Source organism: Aplidium turbinatum, chromosome 1, assembly GCF_918807975.1.
Source record: "Aplidium turbinatum chromosome 1, kaAplTurb1.1, whole genome shotgun sequence".
NCBI classification, from domain to species: Eukaryota; Metazoa; Chordata; class Ascidiacea; order Aplousobranchia; family Polyclinidae; genus Aplidium; species Aplidium turbinatum.
Window position 1 is genome coordinate 39300980 of NC_137472.1, and position 20108 is coordinate 39321087.

General features: G+C 38.1%; 1 protein-coding gene across 1 annotated transcript; it reads right to left on the bottom strand.

Moving 5' to 3' along the window:
* Positions 1 to 797: 797 nt before the first annotated feature.
* Positions 798 to 19816, bottom strand: LOC145778736 (serine/threonine-protein kinase BRSK2-like). The gene is made up of 18 exons (XM_082590299.1): positions 19716 to 19816; positions 17787 to 17881; positions 15663 to 15748; positions 13886 to 14026; positions 12780 to 12930; positions 12608 to 12676; positions 12333 to 12479; positions 11958 to 12172; positions 11771 to 11871; positions 11055 to 11268; positions 10110 to 10176; positions 9603 to 9831; positions 9318 to 9372; positions 9053 to 9203; positions 8806 to 8931; positions 8516 to 8585; positions 1470 to 1556; positions 798 to 1097 (listed from the first exon to the last, which is right to left on the bottom strand). Exons 1-18 carry the CDS (start codon positions 19789 to 19791, stop codon positions 1000 to 1002), a joined length of 2178 nt encoding a protein of 725 aa, XP_082446425.1. The 5' UTR covers positions 19792 to 19816; the 3' UTR covers positions 798 to 999.
* Positions 19817 to 20108: the final 292 nt, after the last annotated feature.

Consider the following 20108-nt stretch of genomic DNA (forward strand, 5'->3'; position numbering starts at 1 on the left):
TCAAGCAACGATGCAAAATATTTCTTAATTGTCACCGTTTCACAGTTACGTTGCATTTAGAAACATTATAAACTTTCAAGTCAATGTCCTAAATACGATTTTGTTCAGCGATAACTGGAATAATTAAACAGAAAAAAGTTCAAAAATATGATTGTGAAGAAACAGGTGAAAAATTGCTTTCGTATTCTCAAAACGAAGGTTTAAAAACCAAGTAACATTCACATCAAACTAGTTAAAAATGTCACAGTTCAGCAAGCGCGTGCAAATAAAATCACAAAACAAAACAACGGCAAATGATGACGTTTTCAATCTTGAGAAGCAGCATCGATATAAAAGTCGCAATTTAGCATCAACAATCAAATGTTGTTAAAAGCACCAAGCTGATGATCAAAAAATCGCAAAAACGCCAGGCAAGAAAATAAACATTAATCAACACTATTTTATGCTAACTTGATGGAAAAGTATGTTAAACTAACTATAACATAATATAAATATGACGTAACATCAAAATGAGCACAAAAGTTTCAATGATAAAGGGCAAGAGAGACCAGGGACAGAACATGAACATGAAAGAACATGACCTGCGTACAGGCGCGGATTTATGGGGGGGGCCCAGGGGGCCCGGGCCCCCCCCGAAATTTTGTGAAAAATTGTATGTTTCCGCATCAAATGGTTTGATATGCTTCTAAACAGCTGATATTAGTCCCTCGGCATCACAATTGATGAAAATGGTTGTTTTAATGTCTATTTTCTAGCATATCGTATATGTCGTAGTATCATTGTTCATATCTGTTTAGCTTTTTCTTTCTTTTTAATTGATTTTCAAATTTTCTGGCCCCCCCCGAAAAAAACTCTTAGATTCGCGCCTGCCTGCGTATATAAACCTGAAAATAGCAATTACGTAATCGTAATGTGGCGGATTCTGCGTCAGTAATTAATGGCTGATTATCCTATTGATTCGGTTTAGATGCGACCGTGGCAGCAATGAACCATCCGCACTTATTTGCACTTGGTCTTGCGAGGCTGCACTTCATTGTGGAGCTTCGCAGCAGAGGCACAGTACTTCTCCAATTCCCGAGAATAAGCGCTGATGTCGCCTAAAAACAGTAAGTGGTGGATCAATATCGAACAAGGAACTTGAACATGGCAAAGCGTTCAATAGAATACGAGAACCATTCTTGTGACCGAAAAACCGTCACAAACGTCATCACAAATACTTATTACTTGTTCATGAAACTGCACTCTAGCAGGAACCAAATTCATGGTTCAAAAAATGTATAGGAAGCTATCCTGTTCTCATCTTCATCGCTATAATTAACTCAATAGTGAATTGCATGTCGCTTGGCAAGTGATGGTAATTTTTTAAGAATTGTCAACAGACGCTATCTAATATTTTTTATTCCAGGCAATGATTCTCATTGCAAAGACACTCTGCGGTTGCAAGTAACTCATAAATAGCAGATACTAACCTTGCGGCTTGGTCCGACGTACGTACGGTTCGACGGACAGTTTGACTTGAATGAGTGCAAGCACATCCTTGAAACGCCGATGAGGTCCTGCAAAACAGGAACAGTTAGTGCATGTCTACATGGAGATACAAAGTTAAACTATTTCCATGAGTCATTGTATGACAATAATTTTTCAAGTATGCCAGGTAGTTGTGTTGGTGGTGTAAAAAATATCTTTTTTAGAAAACAATTTTTGTCGTCACTTGTTTAAATAAAAAGTTTGAGATCGTATTAAAGCAAGCTAAGCATCATCTAGGCCAGGGGTCACCAACCTTTTTTGCATGCGGGCCACTTTAGCACTAAGGAGAGCTGTGGCGGGCCGCACTAATAAATTTTAGGTAGGTTGACTCTTATGCTAGAAAAGAACGCATTTCGTACCCAGTATCCAGCGTTACATGTTATTAATATTAATCTTAGAATACCGCAGCAACAAAATTAGTCGAACAACGCTACTGCCAGGCCAAGCTCCTTTAACAACACCTTTGAACTTCTTTTACAATGCCTAATAAACGAGGCCACTTGTTTTGCGCACTTATAACGAGCAGTTTCATGAGAATATTCATCGCCAAGCAAAAGTGGTGTCGTCACTGCGCTTCACAAAAGATATCTCGCAACAGTTTCAGTAAACAAGGAAATGTTTGACACATCGCAATACAGGCAACAATACTGATATGCAAACATACTGTATAAGCGAAAAATAGGCTCCAATAACAGGGAGAAAGAAACCAGGCACCATGAAACAAACGCTTGTGGAAATCACCGAAAAAACGTTTCTATCATAACTCATGAACAGTGTTCCTTCTAAAAAAGCAATGAATTGTTTTTTATCTTTTGTGAGAGTCTTTAAAACCGTCTTTCATTGATTATTGGACAACTTTCACTTGCGGTGCTTATCAGCATGGCAAGAATTGTTGATTAACAACATTTTGCAGTAGCCTACTAAGCTAACTATTTTCGAATTACAACCAGAAAAAGTCTTTAAATTTATATATACTGTAATATTTTGCCAATTAAGTTGGCACACCGGCCTATTTTGCCAACAAAAACTTGCATAAAGGAAACACTGCTCGTGAAACACAATAACGGTGACACGCACAATAGTGTTTACATGAAATTTACAAATTTAAAATAAGCACCCCTATGCTCAGACAATTTTGAAATTCGAAAACTGACGTTTTAATCAACCACTGAGACAGTGTGGTTGGACATCGCATTGGAATAACTTTAAGCAACCCCCACCTAGAACAATCTGATTAGTCGGTCGGTGGAATCGTATGCAAAGCGAAAATATGCTTCCCGGAAAGTATTTTTTGACTTCATGCTCTTTAACTCCAAGAAAAGTATTTTTGGTTATACTTGTACGCTGATACCTTCCGCGGGCCGCATGCGGCCCGCCAGTTGGTGACCCCTGATCTAGGCCAATTCCGCGCATGAGAATAGTAGTCGTCATGAGATGCTGACGTCACTGAGAAAGATCGTAATTAGTTTTGTCAGCTGTGTGTGAAATGGTAAAGGCATCAGACTGACGCTTGGAAGGTTGCAGGTTCTACTCTTATCAAAATCACACGGTCATTATTATAATAATTATATATAATGACATATATACCACTAATATTATTATTAATATCGTTCCAACGGCTGAGTCGATGATCTAAATCACGAATGGAAGAAATATTGGGCAACAAAATCGACCATATGGTGGAAACATCATCGACGATCCAACGCTACCCCTCACAGGTTTTTCGACATGCAACAGAGAGGAATGAATGGATCAGCTATAATAAAAATTTATCCTGTCATGCCCGAACTGCTACCACCCTTCATCGATGAGGCTATCAAAACACACCAATCTGTCCAAATTGCAAAAAAAGCATGCCAATAGTTGATCATTCGATTTCAGACTGTTCATTGACTGCACTACTCGGTAGATTCAACACAGTTTACCAATGTGAGGGTATATTTAAAAAAACTGGTTAAAAGACAACGAGCTTCAAGTGTAAAAACGCCATACAAAACTACTACTACTCGATAACCGAACAGTTTTCTCTTTCGTTCAAACCTGTAGCACGTGCGCTACTGTATTGTAATTAGGGTTTAATGTATATACTGGAAATAGGCTACGCAGCTGTACTGAATGTCATCACAGCGGATACAAAAATGAAATGATTATGATTTTGTGACTGGTCTAGTTGCTGTAGAGTGTAGATGTAGCACAGCAGTTCAAACAGACTATCTACCGGAAGCGCATTTGACGCAGGTATGTTTTATTATTTAGCGACAACCGATTTGAACTTTTGATTATGAAAATTCAATGCGGTTTCGAGTATCATTACGTCATAAAACAGTTTAGTGACGGATTACGCTAAAGATTTGAAATAGCATCAACGCCGGAAGTGAAGCCAGAGAAACGGAACAAGGAATTGTATTTGAACGAAGAAGGCAAGTGAACACGCGAATGCTATTTGCGATTTTGAGCATAGCAAGCAAAGTGGCAGGGCCTGATGCCACGAAGTTCACTCCAGTATTTGTTACTGTTTAGCGAACTTTGTTGACATATTTACTTTTTAACCAGAGTTTAAAAGATGTCATTTGGCGATGACAAAAAACATAGTTCTGTTGCTTGTTGCAATTTCTTTCGCAACTGTTCTGCTTTGCAAAAAATTAGTTATGAGTGAAAAGCAAAACAGTTGGAAGTTACAGGTTCGCGCTAGAGAAGTTGCTCAGAGGACGCAAAACTTTGAAAAAAATAGTGTAAACAACAGAAGAGTCATTTAGTCGCTGTTTACGCATACTTCCAGACAAGGAAAAAGTCAAATCGTGTCACTGCACAGAATACTTGCAAATTTAAAACAGTCGCCTTCCAATTTAAAGCAAGAAGTCGTGGAGATTAACTGTAGCGAAGAGCCGAAGACTGTTAGATAACCGTTCAGGTTAGGTTGGACAATACATCATCATGATTCGTTTCACAACAAACAGCTCATCATTCAAAAGGTTACCTGAATTTCGTTTGTGCAGCAACAGCAAGCGATCTTAACTACTAAGATATTTAGACAATCGCCTCAAAATCCGTCATTTGTATGACGGATTATGCAGTCTGTGGCACATGGATTGTATAGCGATACATTTAGATTGATCGTTATGTTGTTTGCCCCTACTTGGCAATCTGGATAGAAACCAAGGATGAGAATTTGAATTAAGAATGAACTAGGTTTTTGTCTTCTGGTTAGTCTGAGTATATTTTTCTCTGTTTTCACGAGTATAGTTTTCTTTTCTAATTCTAGCTCAATTAAACTTTTTTTAGAATCTGAACTCAACTGTCTGGGGAGCTATTTTCTTTGATCCAGAATTTTACGAAAGAAGAAACCGTTTTGCTAAGATTAATTTTATATTGGCTTGAATTTGAAGCACGGATTTTGTCCCACTCAATCACAAGGTGTTGAGAATGGATCAGATAGTTAAATTGCAACAGATGATGGCTCTACACACGCAGAAAACGTTAAACCTGGGATTTTAAATTTAAATCAATTTTCTGTGATGTGACATTCCATTTTCACTCTAACAACTATAGACCGGTTAAAGCAACACTACGGCACGAATGCATGGACGGCACACGAGTTGGCAGCAACCACTGGCGACACGCACAAACGGACATTTTAAATTCAATTTTCCTATAAACACAATCATTTCGATTTGCAGATTTACTTTAATCATTGCGTAATAAGTTAGAACTCGTGTTGTTAAGTGGAGCAAGCAGCAAAAGCAGGAAGATTTTGAACAAGCAAAAAGCAAGGAACTGGATCATCAAACCAGGTTAGTGATTTGTTTGTTGGATGAAATGAAGAGACAACCGAATCTATTTTTTATGCTAAAAACCGAGTGTTGTAGCTGTTTGATCTCATAATGAACAACTTGTAAGCACATGAATGTATACAGTGTTGAAAAATCCAGCAGCAAATGTGTTTGCAGTGCGTCATGTTTGTAGAAGCCGTTTTGCTTGTAAATGTCGAATTGGTATAAGTGTTAGAAATGGCGAGAAACGTAACAAAAGTCAGATGAAAAGGTTGCAGTTAGACAGATCATCGCTGACGAGCATTTTTTGGGATGACGACAATCATGAGATAAAGTTTTTCTCATATCGTGTAGTTTGAGAAAGGTGGGATTTTTATTGGCCAGCATGGAAGAACATACGTTCGATTGCGTCAGTGAACGTGTCTCTGCTGGTTGGCTATACCAGTTCATTGCATGTTTTCAGTCCTGGGCCTTCGTGGTGCTTGGTGACATCAGACTTTTGAAAGGTGACATGTAGTGAGAGTCTTGAAAACATGATGTTCATGTCCATTTTTCATGCTAAACGTCGTGCTAACGAACCACGTGAAGCTGGACGTGAAATTTGCCAGATTACTATTTTATTCATGACATGACTTCCTTTCGGCATTTCACATCACAAAATAAGGCAGATGCATCCAATAAGTGCAAGCACTCACCGTACGTTGAGCAAACCGTAAAACGTTGTTGCGACAACGCAAACACCACGACCACGTTGCGTCACTGGATTTGCAAACGATTTCAAGCGTAGAGTTCAATAACTTCCTGCTACCCAAGTACGACCAGTGATCAAGTCTGCAATGCGAGACGGTGTGTGTCTCTGCACGTAACGCAGCTCACAGAGCGTGGGATGGAGATTGCAGCCTTCTTTTGAATGCAAAAACGAAACACAACAAGCTCAAAAATGACCTTAAATTGTTCGCAGACAATCGTTTTCCTACGCGGTTGCTACAATAGTCATCCTCGGTTCCATGTAACAGGATGTCAAAAAATGAATTAAACTATATGTAAAACTCGCAACTGAAAAGGCGATAGTTAGCATACATGCTGCTATTCAGAAATGCTAATAAATCTACTATAGAAATACTGACAAAATTCTGGCGCGTTTAATCGAAGTAAAAATAGAAGGTTCGTGAAACGTGACAAAGCTTAAAATTGCAAATTAAGAACCACGTGTGAAGCCCGATTAAAAAAGTTTAGAAAAATTCATGGTAGTTTTTTATTAAGTTTGTAAAAAAAAAATAGAACCGATTCGTTAAATATATGTTGAATTTCGAAAGAACAAAAACATTTACTTTCCTTGTATAACGCGGTGAGATTGTATCACTATCAAATATACTATAATTTTGTTGCTAAACTATAAAAAGCTAAAAGTAGCTCCGTATGAGAATTCCCATCGTGAGTTTCGCCTTTTTGAATTTCTTGGATAAAATACTGTCAGCAAATTTCTGGGTGTTTTCCACGTTCGAATATCTAGAAGGAATTTTAGTGACTTCATTTGCGTTGTAATTGACTTTTTGGGCATCGCGAATTATACAGTACGAAGAACTGCAGAATTTTGAGACGCTGTTACTGTTAAATAGAACTTTAAATAATACTAATTAAAAGAAATCCTATTGAATATCAATTAGAAAACTAAATATACAGCTGTCTGTTTTCGTGTGTTTCTCCATGCAGTCCAATATACCGTGCACTGACAATTGCACGACTTAAATTTCCGACATAACACTGTAATATCCTTTTACGTGCTTAAAAGTAGCAAAATTTCCCAGTTGTTGACAGACACGTTTAATTTCTGTCAATTAGCGTAGTTTTGCCGTGACTTGTCAAACTCGGCAAGCTTCAAAGAAGCTTCTTAAAAATCACGATAAACAATAGCGAGAAGCGTCAAACGGTGCTAAACATGGCGCTACACGACGGAATATATATGAATATGTGATTGTGAAATGAGTTGCTCGGGATATAAATGGCGTGCATATTTGTCATCACTTATTCCTTGCGAAAGTGAAGGCAACTATTTTAGTTTGTCATGCGGGTGATGTAACAACGCCAAATGATGATTAATGATCACGTTTAGCTACTTGGTGTGAAATTTTCAATATTGCAATATTAGTAGCAACATCATAAATTTGACAGACCGCGTCGGTAGTCATATCATAAGTCGAGTTGTAGGCTAGCTAAGCTGCAACACTATTTGTTATTTTGTAGTACAACACGTCCACTGAAAAGGGAGCAATCGTTTTCATAGTAATGTTGCACAAGATCAGACAACTGTTGTCTATTGAGCATGTACTAGCTTCAGCATCCACTCACGTATATTTTTGCACATGCAAAGACGTCCAATGGGTGAAGGGTAGATGTGTTTCACCAACCCATCGCTCCTCGTAATATCGTAACAAGATAACTTGATATTACAAACTATCCTATTTCGGCAGTTCGGGAAAGTGGTATCGAAAATTACATCTGCACTTCAATCAATCCAAGTAACTAGATGCAGCTGCTGGGGCAAAAGCTTCAATCCAAAATTTAAAACAAGAAAAACCTAGTAGAGTAGCCATGAGCCCTTGTTGGACATTAGAAATACGACTGTTCAGGGTTTAAGTTACCACTCGCCTTGATGCAAAACGACTATCTTTCTTCCGTGTGTGCGTGTGACTTTTTAGGGATTACTGCCAAGTAAAACACTTGCTCTGCCATGGAAACGTATAGAAAAATGGTCGTTTTTCACAAGTCACCGGTCTTCAAATGTTGCAAAAACAAACAGAAAACTCCAAGCCATGGATACGTTAAAACACTTCACACCGAAAGGTGAAAGCATGGCTTCTTTGCAGACACCACGTGACGAACTGGAGATATGTAGGCTATAGCATCGCAATAACGTATCGAAAAACCTGCTGTCAGTATTAAATGGAAAAGTAAAAAATAACACCTCAAACAAGCTTTATAAAACATCCTCAAACACACACTGAAATTTCTTACAGGCTTAAATGTAAACTACTGCGAACTTTATCATGAGATGAGCAACCAGCGTTGCATTCCAGCTGGCAAATAACGTCTTATATATATATATTGTAAAAAAGAGGCGGACGTTGAAACAAAGAAGTTAACGTTAAAAAGCTGTATCTGAATACGTTGAATTGATAAAAAGGACATTTGCTTGCTCGGATTTGTGAGGCAATTACCTGCTACCAAATGAAAGGTGACGTGGTAGTTTCCATGAGAAGCTGGTTTTGATCCACCTTCGGAATGTACCTGTGAGAAATTTTTGCATCGGTTACGTAACTTAACGTCTACTTGAAGACCCACATTGGAATATGAAATGAAAATCAAATAACTATACCAGTGTATAAAAATCCCTTAACACCAAATCGGTCTGCTTTTACATTGATTCAACGTCTGTATACGTTGAATCAACGCAAAACAACGACTGAATAACTGTCCAGGTCAATACAACAACTACACTTCCACTCACCTGCTCTATGTTGACTTTGAACTTGACAACCTTGCCATGAAAGACGGAATGGGACGAACTGCTTTGGTGGCGATATTCGCACCGAAAAGTCGTATTTGTAACAACGGCGTGTGTTAGATTGGAAATCTAGAGACAGAAAGATGAAGTTTGAGACGTACTGCCAAGTGTGCGTCCGCCGCTTGTACAGTTTGTTTAATATACTACAGATCAAGAAAAGGGAAAATCTGCGTATATGCGTTCAACTTACGCCAAGGAAGGTTTCAACGAGCTCTGCTTTAACTTTTTGGATTGTTCGATCATTCATCACGAGCGTAAGCGGAACATTTTCACGCTCACGAGCGCTCACATTGGACGATGAACCGCTCACGAAATGGCCAAACCACGAACGCTTGGTCAGCCTACAAAAGAGTATGAAGATCAATATGATATGGCAAACTGACATTTGAACACTCACTAAAAGCTACAATAACCTGAACTATCAAGGCATAAACAAAGCGAAGCATTCAACTTACTCCATAGACGGCGACATATTTGAGGACGTGTTGGAAATATCTTCCGTCGACGGAACTAAACACAAATAAACAATATAAGTGAAAGAGAACTTCTTCATGTTCTTGCTCATGAGTGCATAGAACTATGTGAGCTACAAATTGCTGTCTCAATTTGTTGTCTCGCATGGTTGCATGAACCACTTAGCAGGGCTCACCGCATCGAGACAAAGGAGGTTGGCAACGACAGCCCCTGTCCCACGAGTTGTGCCCAACATGGCCTACCAAAAAAACAAATTAATTTCAAACCTTGCATCTTTCTTCTGTGAAAACGAGGCGATCCCATAAAACTGTTCTTGAGGGTGTTGAGTCGTTGGCGCCAAGGATGGCTTGATGTTTGTGAACCCCCGCTGGACTGCGAGCTACCGCGACTGGTCGAGACAGCAGGTGACGATGCCTGGGTGGCGGTGGTGACGTTCTTTTGAGATGCATTCGTCGAATTATTCTTGTGACTCGACGGGGAGGAAGAATAAGCAATCTGCAAAGCCAACGCAAGCACTCAGCGACGATTTTCACAAAACACGAAGTTTTTCTGGTAACCAGATGATTAGATTGATGTGGGTGTAAAGTGTGACTTGAAAACTCAATTCAGTTAATTTCTTGTAAAAAAAACGCAACTTTTCATAAGCTCGATCTCGAGGTCATGTGGCGCCTTACTCTTTCATCTGTCGGTTCCGTTTAAACTTTCATTTGTTTGTCGAGCAAAGCCATGAGCAAATCATATTACATGGCTCGAATGCAATGCAAATATCTTACCCTGTTGCTATGATTGCTCCCGCTCGCCCTCATGCGGGACTCTGATTCCCCAGTTAAGCTTCTCGATCTGCAAATAACGATTACTGCAATTACAAAGTCGAAACCAAGCTTTGCACTGCACATTTAATCAGCTTTTATCGAAACACAAATATTTAGAAGGGTGCAAGTAATCAAACAACATGCACTACGCACAAAGGATGTAAAGAAAACAATTCTTAGAAAGGGTGAGTGAAGCAGCATGCAAACTCAACAAAAGTATCGCAACTGACAACAAAACACAACTAATAAAATACACTACTTTTCAACAAAATGATCATGTATCACGTGAATATCAGCGTCGTTATAGTCGTTACCTCTCGTCAGTTGGTCCGATTACAAAAGGAAGAGGTAGCATAAGATGTGGGCCGTCGCTGTGAACATGCAAATTAGGACAACATGCGTGAAAGACAAGTATTTAGAGACATTTTAACATGCAAAGAAATATTTCAAGACAAAACATTAATAACAAAAAACACACGAAATGTTGCAACAAACAGTATGTTGATGTGCATAACAACTACCCTGACAGAAAATCAGTCGGTTTTTACATTGATTCAACGTCTGCAGGTGGTGAAAAGAAGAACAATGTAAAAAACGACTGATTTGCTGTCTGGGTAGCACTATACTGTACAAACAGTTATGTATTATGTACTATGATGAAATGCACCATCATCCAAATTCGAATTTGTCGCCACCATTTAATATATTTTTATGAATTTGAAACCAAAGCGTATTAAAGGAAAAAATATAGCAATTAGTAAAGTCATGCACCAGAAATGATGACCTAGAAACCTTGCTTTTCTCATCTTCAAAAGCTAAATCACATGTCAACCAACAAAATCAATTATTTTTTACATTTTAATGCCTAAAGATATCGACTCAATGAACAAAAAAAGTTGGGTCTACCTGTGATGAACAGTGCCGGTTCCTCTTCTCGACATGCTGGATGGTCGGTCAGTACTGGAAAGAATTTCAACTGATAACTTTCTCTGGCTGCTCCTTCCCATGCTTCCGGACAGGGATCCCGAAGATGAGGTTCGCTCCACGATGCTAACGTCATCAATGCTGCTGGACAATGATGACCTTGATGACGTTGAATCGATGCGTTTTCGTGGAGCATCTGAAAGGAGATAAACATTTTCAAGGTACAGCAACTAAATATATGAGAAAAGACCACACACTGTGTAGGATGACCCGATAAAAAAGAACTCAAGGCAACGATGAAAAAATACAGACAACTGGTCCACCCTGATGTTTCGAGTTGAAAGACCAAGCTTCTTTGAAACAAAACGAAGAAAGACTTCACCCTTCACAAAGCCGAACAAAGTTATGCTGTCATAGCTATGACGTAGTCTACCCAAGGAGACTGAGGTTTTACATTTTGTTCATAATTTTTTCAGTCATGTGAATTGTTGGACTGCTCTTGTAGGATTTCCTGAAAGTTAGCTACTGCAATGTCTTCAATTTTTATTGCCCTCGAAAGTTTTTGTTGTTTAAAAAAACAGTAAAAAGTGAACGGAAAATGCAAAACTTCAAACATGGTTAGATTAATCTGTGATACAAGCGAGTTCGACACATTGACGCAATAAAAACTTTTGATTTGCGCTGCCAGTGACACGGACCTGGATGCTTGCAAGGCAGTGAATCTGCATCGTCGTCAAAACTTGGATGTTGTATTTTCCGCCGGAGCAACAAGTGGTAGACGGTTTTCTCTTGGTTTGGTCTGCAAAATAATTTTTCATTCACGCACGCTGTGTTTCAAACCAAGCGATTTTCGTTGTGCCACAGTCATTTCATTAAAGAACTTACCTTTCCGACATAAGCTCGGTAAGCAACCTTGATCGATCGCGAAAGCAACCGAGTGAGTTCATGGTCAGCATGACATCGGGGTCAGCCTCAGCTTCCTCGCCGACAGGAGAGCATTCGATGGCGGGTAGAGAAACAGTTATTAGCCCGATGTCGGGATTGACAACTCCATTTGAATCGTTGGTGTGCATCCACTTGTGATTAAGAACTTCTTGTAACTGAAAAGCACTTTTTTGAAATATGAGGACAAAAAAGAACATTCCTTAGAAAGTTTAAAAAAACAGGACGCACTAATGTGCTTTTACATTGATTCAAAGTCAGCTTTCGATGTAGATCGGAACTTGACATTTAAAAATTAGAATAAGCATGAGAGCTCACACTCAGTCGTTTTTTGGGGCAAGTTTCTATCATCCCTCGAAGAAGATGTTGAGCATCATGCGAGACAAAAGGCGGTATGTGAAAAGTGCCCTGCTTGACTTTCTCCAAGAGGCGTCGTAGATTGTCGTCATCAAACGGCAGCGCTCCCTGGGAGGACAAAGTACAAAGTTTTGTCGAACTTATAAAACGTATGTAGATAAAAATATTTCAACACTGCACAAACAGAACCTTTCAATGTGGCAAGGCAAGTCCTGTTTAGTGTTTAGCTTACTCACCACAAGCAGCGCGTACAATATGACACCACAGCTCCACACATCTGCTGTTTTTCCATCATACTTTTCACCCTGACAATAAACAGTTTACAAATCAAACGAAGCGACAAAACGAATTTTTTTACCTGAGCTACAGAAAAAAAACAGACTTTGATACAAACAGAACTTTACCTACCCGTATGACTTCAGGGCAGGCATAGTGAGGCGATCCACAGCTGGTTTCAAGAAGGTAGCCTTCGGGTTGCAAGGACGCCATGCCGAAATCTGCCACTCTGATGTTGTTTTTTTCATCTAGCAGAAGGTTTTCCGGTTTTAAATCTCTATGGCTGAGAACAAGAAACCAATTTTCAATGGAAGACCAAAGTAGAAAAGTGGCCTTGAAGCAAGGACAGCACTAGGAAACGGAATAAGATTGAAACTTTACTGATCAGTGACTGTGAGCAATAAAAACAAAAACAGCATGAATACGAACACCAAACCATTTGGTACGAGATTAGCTATAAACAGCTTGAACCCCAGTTGAAGTATTAAATTATTCAGATGAAAACAATACGAACCATGTACTTCGAATAAGCAATTTCTTTATTTTCTCAACACACCAAAAAGTTTAAAGACTAAATTAAATAGAACATGGGCTAAGGTGTTTCAATGTTAAACTAACCGATGGCGAAGCATCCGTAACTTTTCCGGTAGTGCAATTATGCAAAGAACCCAACTACAAAACTCATTAATATGTAATGCCCGTCCACAACCGCAAGAGGTAGCCCATTGGTAAACCTGCAGACTGCCGAGAAACCAAGCCGAAACAAAGCATCGATATTTTTAATGACCAAAATTAATAATTTTTGGTTGAAATAATGTTTAACGACGGCGAATCATCATAAATCGTTCGTTTGCATCTGTGAGAAAAGTGTCAACCGTGATTGTTAGTGACAACTTTTGCATGAGCCATAAAGACCGAATATTACAGGTCAAAGCAACGTATAGAAGTGCTGGTTTTAAAACAAGTGAATGCACAAAAGTGGCACACCGCTATTTAATCTCATGACGATAAATGGTAAAATAAACGTAAAAAACATAAAAGTGTTATGTTTCTTGATGTATCAATCACCTAACAGAAATCACCAAACCATCATATCAACAGCGTGTAACAGTGTTGTGGTTTTGCGAGATTGTATCATGAAAAATCTTTCTTGCCGCTGACAAACAAGTAAATCTACCACAATGGTATTGATTCAACGTCAACATGCAAAAATAAAATAGAGTCTCAAAATATCTCACCAGACATTGTGGTTATGGCAGAAATACACTGCCGACACTATCTGCCGGAAGAAACTCCTTGCTTCTCGTGGTGACAGTCTTCCTTTCTTTACCAAATAGTCGAACAGCTCTCCCCCGGATATAAGCTCCAATATGAGATATCTGCGAAGTGCAAAACTGAACTGATGTGTCACCACGTGCGATCAACCACCAGTCAGAAAACAATTATTGTCCTTTCGTATATCATTTCTACTGCGTTGGTAGACGTACAAACGATGTAAAAACAAAACTATTGGTGACTGGGCTGTTCATAGTGTTCAACATCCAAAGTCAGTTTGTTGCTACTGCAGATGCTTCATCTTGACGTTGTCAGACGTAAATTTGACTTTTCTTCAAAGCAGGATTATAATGAAAATAAACCAAAAATCGATAATGACATTGTGCTGTGTTCGCAGTCGCACAGACTTGTAACGGAAGGAATTGTCTCGGTTCAATTTTTGCCACAAAAAAGCGAGGGCAAAAGATTTCTCTCTGAAGACGCCAAATACAGAATAGCTTAGTGAAAAGAACTGGAATAATGATATCTTGCTCATACGATTTTATCATTACCAATAGCCCTGCCTGCAAGTTATGTTGATCAAGCTTCTTTATATTAGCTGCTCAGGAGCTTTCAAAAGGCTGCATGACAACTTTATTGGAACAGTGGCGATACTTCTAGTCGTTAAGATAGACCAGTGGACAGAAGCTGCACACAAATTGCAACTACCCAAGACTTGGCCACTAGCAACTGCTTGGTCCGCAGAGGAGAATCGACTTGAATGACCCAAAGTGAAAAGAAGTTATGATAACAGCACATCGGTATAACTGCCGGTGCTAACAGCGTTGCTTCAGAGAGAGCCAATTCAAAAGACCAAAACAGTCATTTCTGTAGCTCATATTGACTGAAGACAATTGTTGGTATTACCGAATAAAATTTTCCAATATATACCAATAATACCATATGTATAATACCTCTTAGAATACTTTTTCTTAAAACACAAATTTAACCACTCTGCAAACTCATGCAATTGCGTTTTGTCACAAGCTTTGTAAAATTCTGATTTTCACTATTGAGGAAACAAAAACAAATAAACTACGTAGAGAGTAGAATCGTACACTTACAGCAATGAGGTCAACTTAAAACTCGTTTGCTAAGGAACATGGATTAAGACAACATATCAAGCCATTCTGGATACTACTAATACTCAAAAGCTCTCTTCTAACAATTCAATAAAATTTTCCGTTAACTTAGTTAGTAACCTCTTGCAAGCCGATAGAGAAACGGCTGACTAATGCTGCATCTGTCACATTTGACCTGTTCTGTGGTATATTTTGGTACTATTTCTATATGGGATGGCATAATCAACTGCTTTCCTCACTTTGTATGGAGAAGTCCGAAACAAGCTCTATATAGAAAATCTTTGAATCTCTCCTATCTCCTATGTGATAAAAATTAAAGAAATGCTTCAAAGAGTCCAGAGTGCATGGAACCATTGCATGTTACAAAAAGCAAAACACATTATGTACTTGACAAACTCGGAATGGCCCGTTTTGGTGAGTCCGATTCGGTGAGTCCGATCCCTTAACAGGGGATTTTTTTAATTTTTTTTTTTTAATTATTGGGTACCGTAGCCTAATTATCATTGCCGTTTTAGGGTTCGAGGTTAGGATTAGGGGTTAGAGGTTAGGAACTCACCGAATCGGACTCACCGAATAGTAGCAGACCCTGACAAACTATTTAAATGCGCACTGCACTTACAAATACTTTTTATTCTCGTACACATCGAACAAGCCAAGTATATGTGGATGATCAATCAGCTTCATAATGGCAATTTCTCTTTCTACCTAAACAAAATAAAAACTATATATATATTATATGAAATACTGTAGTGACTAAATGAGTCTTGATGAAGTATTTCTCAATATCCTCAGTAAACATTAGATCGGATTTTTTGGGGTGTACGACTGGTACGTACGGTATTTATAGGTAAAGACAAAGAAAACCAGCATTTTCTAATTCAGTGTAATATTAATCTAACATTCTAACTCAGCGGTTCTTAACCTTTTTTCTATCAAGGCCCCCTTCAATAATGGTCATGTGCCTCGCGCCCCCTAGATTTTAAATAAGTATCATACCAAAAAATTGCATTTTTGTCTGTTTATTGTACACATCAGTGAGATACTTGACACTGCTTCTCAGCGACTAGATTTTTAATGCGAGGTTTAACTCCAGAGAGTGAATAACGTAAATCTCCTTCAACTCTCAGCCTGCTTCTGTACTTGGTCTTGATAGCAACGAGAGCAGAAAATGCAGCTTCACAAAGATACGTGGATCCAAACATTGTTAGAATTCGAAGAGCCCGAGTTGCGATAAGAGGGTAAACAGGAAGGTAATTGGCCCAGAACGTCTCAAGTTCCAGTTCTTTGAAGTCTTTTTTAGCTGTGGAGTTGAACTTCATCTCAAGAAACTCCTCTGTCCTTCCTCGAAAATATCAACTGCTTCGCATTGAAACAGGTTTCTGATGAATTTCCAGGTTTCACGCTTCTCATCATACTGTAGGTTTGTAAAGTTCTGGACTAACTAATAAAGCAAGAATTACTGAATACAATATAAAATAAGACAAAATACAAAATATGACAAACAGCATAAGTCCTAGGACACTAAAGTAATTTAAAAAATTTGAAATTGTTGTAGAGCTCGCGCCCCCCCCCCCCCCCTGAGAGATGCTTCACCCCCCCCCGGTTATGAACCACTGATCTAACTAATGTAGTTAGAACATCACAACAAAGCGAAAATCTTTGAATGATGTTGAACACCAACACATAGTTTTGTAAAACACTGCACAGCAAACGAATTGAAATAAGTATTTTTAGTACTTCTATTCAATTTTTAATCAACATTAACAAACTTTCTTGGAAAGGAAAGCTGACAAAGTAAATGGAGAAAAATAAGTTGAAAAGTTTAAATAAAGAAATTGACAACCATGGCTTAACAGTTTTGCTTTCATCTTTACTTTTTATTGTAAATATTGGAAGTGAATGTTCTGTGGAATGTATAAAATGGATTGCAAATATGAAAAAAAATAATAAAATAACTACAAAATGGTAACATCTCCAATACTTTCAAATCATAAATTTACAACTTGTGAACTCATAAATATAACTATGTGCATGCTTCTAGGAATTAGTTTTATGTGTAATGCCCTTAGAAAGTGAAATTCTCTCAAGTAAAAAACGATCCATATCCAAGTAAAACTCAAAACCAGTTATACGGGTACCGTACAAAATTTCCACAATGGTAGAAAACCAGATGCAAAAACAAACTCAAGTAGTCACCAGAGCATTACTATGCAAGCAAATTCTTTTCACAGAAAATTTAGGTCAAGTATTGATCTGAATTATTCATGAAACCAACTGTTTCTTTCTAAAATTGCCTTCAGTGAATAATGTCACGTCAAAATGACCTAACCCCTGATTCAACATCAATCAAAAACAAAAGCCTACTGAATGGAAGAATATGCTCCTCAGTATAGATAGTGCCTACATAATCTTTTCAACCTGACAACGATCCCCAAATAATTAGAAAACATGTTTTTAACTGGTATACATATACTATAAAAAGGAAGTACATGTACATTGTTTGTACAGTATGATAGCTGTTATGTACAGTACTATATATCCACATAGCTGTAATCAACATAGACATAAAAAATTATAATTTTTTGGACTCAAAATACAATATTTATTTATGAACTTAGCTTAACTTGTCATATAGCATTTCATGATATTGGACATACAAGCAACGCAATTAGTGTATTGCACAGTGACACAGTCAACCATATTGAGTATGAATAATCAAAAATGGCGATTTAATCATACTTACCTTGTTTATGACATTTTCACTTAATTTTTCACGATTGACAACTTTGATTGCGACTTTTTTACCAGAAACACAGTGAATACCCATCTTGACCAAACCTAGAAGGAGATAGCTATAATTGTAAAAGTATATAGTACAGAAAACATTTATCAGTAATCGAAAATTACCTGGAAGATTAAATGTTCTGAAGTAGATGCATCAATGACATTAATATAAAATAATGGTCTAGGTCAGGGGTGACGAACCTTTTTGCGGTCGCGGGCCACTTTGTCAATTACACATGAGTTATCGGGCCACACAACTTTTTAATTGTAATGTACTATGAAATCTTTTAGAAGCGACTCCAGATATTATTCATGAAAAGTAACAAACGGCAGATGAAAGTAATAAAACCCACACAGTTGAAATTATCTTACGGAAAATCGAGACATACAACAGTAAAAAATAAAAACAAATCAACTTGAGCAAAAAGGATAGAGCAACAGTACTTGCACTGATAATGAAAACAGTTTAATTTTCGAAGCGTTTGCTTTCATATGAGTATGACTTCTTCTTTGTTTGGCTCTATCCTTTTTGCTCAAGTTGACTTCGGAGTGTTTCGACCATTATGCTTCGAAACAACAAATCAGTTAATGAAACTTCTTTTTCAAACAACAAACAAAAGCCCATGCGAATCATACAGCTGAAGCTATCTAATGCAGCATTGAAGCATAAAATATTAAAAAATAACATTGAAGCATTGAATTTTTTTGCTCAGTGGGATTTTTGGAAAGTTTTTTGCTTGACTAAGCGTTCAATATTAGGTCGAACAGACGATGTGGCAACTCTCAATTGCATACTAAGATTTTCATCTGTCAGCCTCGAACTGTAACGACTTTTTATAAAGTGCATTTTAGAAAAAAACTGTTCGCATAGGTACGTGCTGCCGAAAACAGATGACCATTTGAGAGCGTGAGGTCTCAAGTTCGGAAACTTTTCCTTTGATAAACATACACGATAAAATTCAAGCAACGGCTTGTTCAGTGTTCACATCCATCGCTTTTAGTGTGTCATCACTCTGTAGTTTTATGAGTTCAAGTTGGAGCTCATAGGGTGCAGAAGCAGGTGTAACATTGAAGGAGATAGAAAAGACATCAAGCTCCAGTTCTTTGCTTTTGATATCCTGAAATCTAACATTAAAACTTTCCAAAAGACTTGAACAATACATTTCAAAGCGTATTGAGTAGGCTACCATGAAGTTGGATTGTGTTTTTCAATGTGGGAAAATACGTGCAATTGTTATCTTTCTGCTGATTTCCCCAAAGGCTCAGCATGGACATGAAAGATTTGACCTTGGAAAACATCGAGTGCAACAGTCGATCTGGCCCTTGAAGTTGTACATTTAAGTCGTTTAAATACTTAGTGACATCTACCATAAATCTTAAATCGCAAAACCAATTTTTATCTTCCAGCAGTCAGAGGACACTTCTTCAACTTCATAAACTCAGGGCAAGAAAATAGCAAAGAAAAGGTGTATCAGTGAAGGCATAAAACAGCTTTGAGATGTCTTTTGTCTTTAATGCATGAGCGATTGTCAATTGGATTTGCGAGCCGCACAAAATTCTTTGACGGGCCGCAGGTTCGTCACCTCTGATCTAGGTAGTACTTGATAGCATTGGCATAACACAGACTAACAAATTTACGGGCCGCAGGTTCGTCACCTCTGGTCTAGGTAGTACTTGATAGCATTGGCACAACACAGACTAACAAATTTAAACGACATTTTTGTCTTGGATAAAAATGAAAAGTACTCATATGCAGTAGGTTGTCAAGTGTCATCTAGTGGCTTTTTGCAAATAGAAATTAAAACGTTATTGTCAATATTTCAACAATTTTTTATTTTCCATTTCCAAACCTTTTCAGTTTTCAAGGTTTAAAACGCAAACACTTTACCTGTTTGACCTTTTCCTAAAGTCTTGTCCAATTTGTAAGGTCCCACATATTGTGCTGTACTGTTTCCACAAGACATGGTTGCAAAAGTGGCCACTCAACATGCATGTAAACAAATTAAGCACAAACTTTTAGAAGTGGTTTGTACAAGACAATTTATACCACAAAAGTCTAACACTGTCAATCTATACCATACAAATCAATATACCAGAAAGATTGAAACTCATAGAATCCCAAATATTCAAACAAACAGCAGAATGTCCAGTGCAAAACAACATTATTGTCAAATAATATTTGTGAGGCAAAGCCGCCACATGTTATGTTATACATAAGTTTGGGGTCCACGTCTTTTAGGCGCTGGTCTAATAGGCGCGCACACTGTGGCGTCTGGATATT

What these genes read in the sequence shown, in the direction of transcription:
- LOC145778736 (XM_082590299.1), bottom strand. Translation starts at nt 19,791, where the DNA reads ATGTCTTGTGGAAACAGTACAGCACAATATGTGGGACCTTACAAATTG. An exon ending in AATATGTCGCCGTCTATGGA is followed by an intron (nt 9,204 to 9,317) that starts GTAAGTTGAATG and finishes ACTCTTTTGTAG; the next exon opens with GCTGACCAAGCGTTCGTGGT. An exon ending in TCGTTGAAACCTTCCTTGGC is followed by an intron (nt 8,932 to 9,052) that starts GTAAGTTGAACG and finishes TTCTGTCTCTAG; the next exon opens with ATTTCCAATCTAACACACGC.